Here is a 7,500-nt window from a genome sequence, read left to right as displayed (position 1 = left end):
CTTCTCCTCTCCATAACCTCTCCTCTTCTTACACACACACACTCACTCACACTCACACTCACACTCTCTCTGCTTGTGTACTTTTCCATGAATCCCTCTCTTCCTCTGCCACATACTTCCCTTTCTCTTCCTGCTGACTCTCTATCCCTCTCTCTACTAACTCTCTACTACCTCTCTCTCTCTCACTCTCAATAGTCTTCATTTCCCTCTCTTTGCTAGGTCCTTTGCTTTCTCCCCCTCCCTCATCCCTTCTCCCTCCTCCACCTCCTCCTGACCTCACCCCTGTGTGTGTAGATTTCTAAAAACAGTGCCTTCTTTCACTGCTACTTAACTGCGTCACATCCCCTCCCCCCTCTTCTCTCATCCCCCTCTTTTCCTCTCCTCTCCTCTTTCGCTTCCTCTATCCCTCTCTCAGTTCCCCCCCTTGCGTGCTATGCAACACGGTAAACACAAGTACACATTATGACACACATTATGTTATGACACACTCGCATGCCACACATACAGACGCGCACACACACACACACACACACCACACACACAGAGTGACTCAGTGACACACACACAGAGTAAACATGTAACCTAGTGAGTCAGCCCTCACAGGACTGTTATTAATGCCAGAGAGAGAGAGAGAGAGAGAGAGAGAGAGAGAGAGAGAGAGAGAGAGAGAGAGAGAGAGAGAGAGAGAGAGAGAGAGAGACTGGGACAATAACAAACGAGAGAGAAGTCAAGGACCCACAGAGCACCAACCTGGCCCTTCATTCAAGTGATACTTCCACTAGGCCACTAGTATGTTTCAGGCCTGCCCATTCTTATCATCTCCCTCCAGACCACTTAGATAAGGCTCCTCTATGGAACGCTCACTGCTATGTATAACCCTGCCACTCAACAAGCACTCTGGCTGGCAAACCAAAACTATTCACTCACAACTCACATGCAGACAGACACACATCTCTAGTCATTATCGCAATTTAACATGACAACTCATCATAATTATGTCACATTAAAAAGCAGCAGCTTGAGTACTACTGTTTGACCGCAATTCTGGATAAGCACACTGACGCGCAAACACGCTCACACATGCATACATTACATTGCAGACACACACACAATAAATACACACACATGCAGACACACACACACACACAGAGACACAGAGACACACAGACATGCACAAACACGCACACATGCAGACACACACACACACACAGTAAACACACACACACATGCAAACACACACAGACGTACAGACACACAAACATGCAGAAACACGCTCACACACACGCACATGCAGACAGACACACGCACCCACACACACACACACGCACACGCACACACACGCACCCACACACACACACACACACACACACACACACACACACACACACACACACACACTCTGCAGTACTCTTGACTTTTAACCCATAGATAACAGTCATAGATCTAGCAGCATTATGGGTCAGAGACAGAAAGATGACATGTCTAATCTGTGTTGGTGTTATTTTAGGGTTAAACCACAGGAGGCCTCTGGTGTAGGTTGGTCCCAAGGACCTTACCTTGCCCATTAGACTGACCATTAGACTGACCTTCATCCTACTCCAAACCACAGAGTTTGCTAAGGGTGAGTTGGTCCATATGGGCAGCCCTGTCTCTCTCTCTCTCTCTCTCGCTCTCTCTCTCTCTGCTTCACTGGGCACCACACACACTGTTGCTACTGTGCAGTGTATACAGGCTCACAACCACAGGCCCGAAGCCAGACCTGGCGTCACGTCAACACACACACATACCGACACACACACACACACACATTCTTTAGATACAGACACACACACACACACACATGCACACACACACACACACACACACCGACACACACACACACACACACACACACACACATTCTTCAGATACAGACACACACACACACACACACACACACTAGGGCTGCACGATTAATCGATTTTAAATCGAAATCGCGATTTGAAATGATGCGATTAGCTAATCGCAAAGTCTGCGATTTGCCTGCGCTTTTTTTTTTTTTTTTCTTTTTTTTTTTTTTTTACTTACCAGGAAGTCACATTGAGATTAAAACCTCTTTTGGAAATTTGATCAGCACTCATGGAATGCCTCTTGTCCAATCAAATTACTTGGTCTCTTTATGACTTTGAACCCGGCGCTCTCAGAGCGAATTTACGAACGCAGGCATAGGTTGTGTCACGACAGTCAGTCCAATTATTATGAGACTTTGGGCTAACGTAACGGAGACAATTAGACACCACATGGCTTACTGGACGTATGATAAACGTTAGTATGTTATAATTGCGACAGGTAAGTGTACAATTTCACTATACTAACTGTACCAGCCAAGTGCATGTCGGTGCTGTTAGTCCAGCCTTAAACTTAGCTTAGCTAACTTGTAGTCTTCGAGACGGTAGCTTAGCTTAGCTACTCATGCTAACCCGGCGTTAAAGTACAGACACAGAGTTGACAGTCTCAGCAACCTGCGGGTTGGTGTTTATATAGTATAGCAGGCTTATGGATACATGGAAGTTAACTGTTCTGTTGTCAAACATGAATGTGTCCTGTATGCATAACCTCATACCATTCGTTCATACCAGCCGGCTTTAAAGACGCAGAGGTTAGCCTAGCCTAGCCTTGGGCTGAAGTATGTCACAGATTCCTAAGTCAAGGTGACGTGTGTCTGTGCTCCATAGTCAGAGACCACCATTCTATCATTCATCAGTTCGACTGTTGACCGAGTCATCTAGATGTGGTCCTTTCAGTTATAGTCACAGTGTATCCCCAAATGATCATTTTAATAGCTGGATCATCTTAGAAAGTAGCCACCTGTCTAGATGAGATGAGGTTATCATATATACAATTCATATCTTTTAAGTTCTCATCCTTGCATTAGAATTAGAGCAGTTAATAGTTTGATGGTATCATGTGGTAATGCTCTCTGAAAATAGGTGATAGACAGATTCATCCAATCACCTGCCAAGTATTTTTTGAAAGTACCTGCCCTTTTCCAAACAGCTTCCAATTAAGCTTTCCTAGATGGTTGTGTGAAACAAACCACCTGAGTCAGGTTAGTAATGCTCCATCACATGTTTTAATCTGAAGCTTGATTTTAAAGCAACCCAACTTTAAAGCAACCCAATGTAAGTTTAGTTCTTTCACTCGTAGCTCGGGCTGTGGGGGTGCTAGAGGAGGGAGCCTCTAAGTCCCCTGAAGACGTACAAACAAACTGCACGTTGATACGACCTTCCTAGCCGGAGATATGGCCACACTTTACAAACACCCCCCTTTTTTTTTTTTTTTTTTTTTTTGCTATTTAAAAAAATAATAATCGCAAATTAATCGCAATCGCGATATCTGTCCAAATAATCGCAATTCGATTTTTTCCCCAAATCGTGCAGCCCTAACACACACACACACACAAACATACATGCATACACACACACGCACACACACACACACACACACACGCACACACACACACACAAACATACATGCACACACACACACACATGCACACACACACACACACACACACACACGCACACACACACACACACGCACACACACACACACACACACACACACACAAACATACATGCACACACACACACATGCACACACACACACACACACACACACACACACACACACACACACGCACACGCACACCTACACACACCTCAGGCTCACGTACAGTCCACCCGCTCACATGAGCGTGACAGATATTTCCAATCAGGGCCCAGTACACACACACACACACACACACACACACACACACACACACACACACACACACACACACACACACACACACACACCGTAAAAGCCTGGAGCAGTGCAGCAGACAGCCACACAGTTTCCATATGAGTGCTCTAACACAACTGACTGTCGGAGCAGAAGAGAATGATTTACCTATGAAATACACATACCTGACCCTCAGCTTCACAGTTCACTTCAGCTTTACGGAGAGGGGAGTGCTTTTCTACTAAATCACTATAGAACACTGTGAGCGATGGAGCACGTGTACAGGTTACACATTCAATGGGAATGAATATAGGATGAATTCGGGCGTAACCGTTCTGTAGTTTCAGACAGTGAACCGATTGAAGAGACAGTTCAGAAATGCATGGGAATGATTAGATAGTAGGTGCCTTATCCTCCTTATTAGATCTGCTACAGCAGGTGGCGTGGGGTGTGAACGCAGCTTGACATCGATTAGGGTACTTTTGAGGGGGTAAAAGTGACAAAGACTATCCCTTTAAGACTATCCCTTTAAGGTAGAGAGGCTCAAGTCTTACCTGGGAGAAACACCTGCGGTACTCCTTGTCACTCCCAGAGCACCTGTAGGTCTGGGGTCCTCCCCCGCCCCCTGCGGAGTGTAGGGGCTGGGAATGGGACTGGGGAGGTCCGGAATGCAGGGGCTTGGAATGGGACTGGGGGGTTCCGGAATGCTCGGGCTGGGAATGGAACTGGGGGGGTCCGGAATGCAGGGGCTGGGAATGGGAGGCTCCGGAGTGCTGGGACTGGGACTGGGGACCGAAGCCATAGGGAGGATCTCTCTCTCTGTGTTGGGGGCTGGACCGGTGGTGGAGAGGGGGGGAGTATGGGTGAGAGAGAGACTGGGAGTAGGGGGGAGGGACATGGGGGATGGGAGGGGGGACCCGTCTGTCAACGGTTCTCTCACGGTTCGAGTGGGAGAGGGAGGGGGAGGGCCTGTGTGACTGAGGTAGAGAAGACTGATATATTTTTCTCTCCCTCTCTCTCTCCCCTCTCTCTCGCTCTGCGGCTGCGGGTCGGTGTCTGTCCGTCTGCGTCTGTGTGTCCGTTTGTCCCTCTCTCTCTGGAGCGGCTGTGGTCGTCGTCGTTAACAACACCTTGACGGCGGGTGACTTTGTACTCTCCTCCTCCTCCGTGTTCCTCTCTTCCTCTCTCCTCCCTTCCTCCTCCCTCTCTCCCCTGTTTCCTTTAGAGCCCCCCCTGCCTTTAGCTCCCTCCTTCTCTTTGTTTCCACTCCTGCTCTCCTCCTCTTCTTCTCCCGGTCTGTCTGTTGTTATTTCCTCATCGACAACAGTATCCGGCGCCGGGGTTGCGGTTACGGTAGCGTTGCCGGTACCAGTGTGGCGGGCTTGCCGGTTGGGCCGGTGTAACGGCAGAGAGAACGGAACCCTGCCGTACCCGAACTGCCCAGGACGGATAGGAGAGGACGAGGACCTGAGAGAGAGAGAGAGAGAGAGAGAGAGGGAGGGAGAGAGAGAGAGAGAGAGAGAGAGAGAGAGAGAGAGAGAGAGAGAGAGAGAGAAAGAGAGAGAGACAGAGAGAGAGAAAGAGAGAGAGAGAGGCCGTGAAACATTTTGCCAGGAAAATCTGTCTCATGATGATAAAAAAAAAAAAAACTCCTTCCTTCAATATGACTGACTGTCAAACCCGGAGCCAAACCAGTCTGATGTGATGTGAGAGGAGAGAGAGAGAGGAGCGGGGGGGGAGTGTGTGTGATAAGACGCAGAACTAATTATCTCATCAGACAGCAGATAACATGAGCCAGTTAGAGAGACAGTAGAGCTTCTAACAGAGCGCATTCCTGTGACTGACTTAACAGAATGACTCACCATGCCAACCACGCCTCAACACCGCACACACACTGTCATAACAACACCTCAAGTACTGCTAATGAACTTCTCAACCGTGTGTAAATACCTATACAGTACTGTTTCCCTTTCCAACACAATTATACAACACACACACACACTCACCGTCTAGGTGGGAGAGGCTCCCGATTGGCGGCGACTGACCTCCTGCTCCCGCCTCCTCCGGTCCTCCCTGCCCCCTGATTGGTCGGCCTCCTAGAGACCCGTGCTGGTTGGCTATAGCCGTGCTGTTGCGGACGGCCGGGGAACGGTGGGGAGTGGTAAACAGAAACCGGATCCTGGTTGGCTGTTTGGAATTCTGGCCGGTAGAGAGTCGACGCTGGATTGGACTGCCCTGAGCCGACCCCTCCCCCTCCCCCTCCCCCTCCTCCGTCAGGAGTGTTCCGGTAAAGAGGCAATCCACCTGGGTTCTGATTGGTGGAGAGCGAGGGGGGGTAGAAGGGTGGAGGCTGCCTCTCGGGCACTCCCCCTCCCCCGTACTGGGCTGGTTGGTTGCCAGGGTACTGGTCTGGTTGGTTGCCAGGGTAATAAGGGGGGTAATAGGGATGGAGGGCAGGACCGTGGTTTGAGTTAGACCCCCCTCCAACCCCCCCAGGAAGGAAGGATGACGATGAAGAGGAGGACGGCAGGAAAGACGAACCCCCCCAGTTGGGAGGGAAGTGGGAGAGGGGGGCGGTGGGAGGAGGAGGTAAACACGTCCGGGTTCTCTGTGACACGCCTACTCCGCAGCTCTGAGAACACTGGGACCACCCCGCCCACAGAGACCACACCCCCTCAGCAGCCTCAGACTCATACACCTGTCGGGACCTCCGGCCCGTCACCTGGAAAACACACAGGTAAACAAACACACAGGTAAACAAACACACAGGTACACAAACACACAGGTACACAAACACACTCATACAATCCATAGCTTACAACTACATGAGTAGTGTGAAGTTAAGTACATGAAAAACAATAACAAGCACATTCACAAGTGACTCTTTCTTGGTGTGTTTTGACAAACACTGTTCTGAAAGGATTTCCTCATGAGAAGCCAGTGATGCTGAACTCAGCAGATTCATTCACTCAGGCTGCCAGTAGCCTTCAAGCATTATATGAGCTGAGGGATAAAATCATCAGCCTGGTGGAATATGGATGGCTTTGTGGAAGTGGCATGGCCAGGTGTGTGTGTGTGTGTGTGTGTGTGTGTGTTCCAGGTCTTTGATATCTTCCTCTGTGGCTTTGTGTAAATGATTCCCATTTAAAAACGTCATTGCATATATGTGTATGTGTGTGTGTGTGTGTGTGTGTGTGTGTGTGTGTGTGTGTGTTTTGGCGTGGTTGGCAGAATTGCCAACAAGAGAGCTGAACAAAAGTTTCCATTCAGTACAACCAAAACATGAGTCTGTGCTCCACTTTGCTGCGCTGATGTGTGTGTATATATATATATATGTGTGTGTGTGTGTGTGTGTATATATATATATGTGTGTGTGTGTGTGTGTGTGTGTGTGTGTGTGTGTATATATGAATGATTGCATAGCACATGTCTGTGTGTCTGTGTGTGTATGTGTGTGTGGATGGAAAGTGGGCAGGCATGTGTTTGTGTGTGAGAGAGAACATGTGTGTGTGTGTGTGTGTGTGTGTGTGTGTGACCGTGCATGCGTGTGTGTGACCGTGCGTGTGTGTGTGTGCCACTTCAGAGCCTGTCTAGCGCTCCATTAGGTCAAACAAGGCCTGGCCTGTCTCTGTTTTTCACTGTCCAGTGTCAGGGGACATGGGTAATGGCTGTGTCAGGGGGGTTGCTGTAATGAGTGACATCAAACACACAGCTGCCCCAAGAACTGGGACCATT

General features: G+C 49.0%; 1 protein-coding gene across 1 annotated transcript in view; it reads right to left on the bottom strand.

Moving 5' to 3' along the window:
* Positions 1-4,319: 4,319 nt before the first annotated feature.
* Positions 4,320-7,500, bottom strand: part of LOC308175153 (uncharacterized protein) — a gene marked incomplete at both ends in the record, with an annotated part of 3,510 nt that continues 329 nt past the window's right edge. Inside the window, 2 exons of the mRNA XM_080550874.1 lie at positions 4,320-5,232; positions 5,772-6,487. Coding sequence (XP_080407000.1) covers positions 4,320-5,232; positions 5,772-6,487 — 1,629 coding nt within the window. The remainder of the gene's footprint in view (positions 5,233-5,771; positions 6,488-7,500) is intronic.

The sequence above is a fragment of the Nansenia antarctica genome (genome assembly GCF_963989245.1).
Source record: "Nansenia antarctica genome assembly, contig: SCAFFOLD_846, whole genome shotgun sequence".
Lineage (NCBI taxonomy): Eukaryota > Metazoa > Chordata > Actinopteri > Argentiniformes > Microstomatidae > Nansenia > Nansenia antarctica.
Note: the sequence above shows the minus strand (reverse complement) of the source record. Positions and strands in the feature narration are given on the sequence as shown.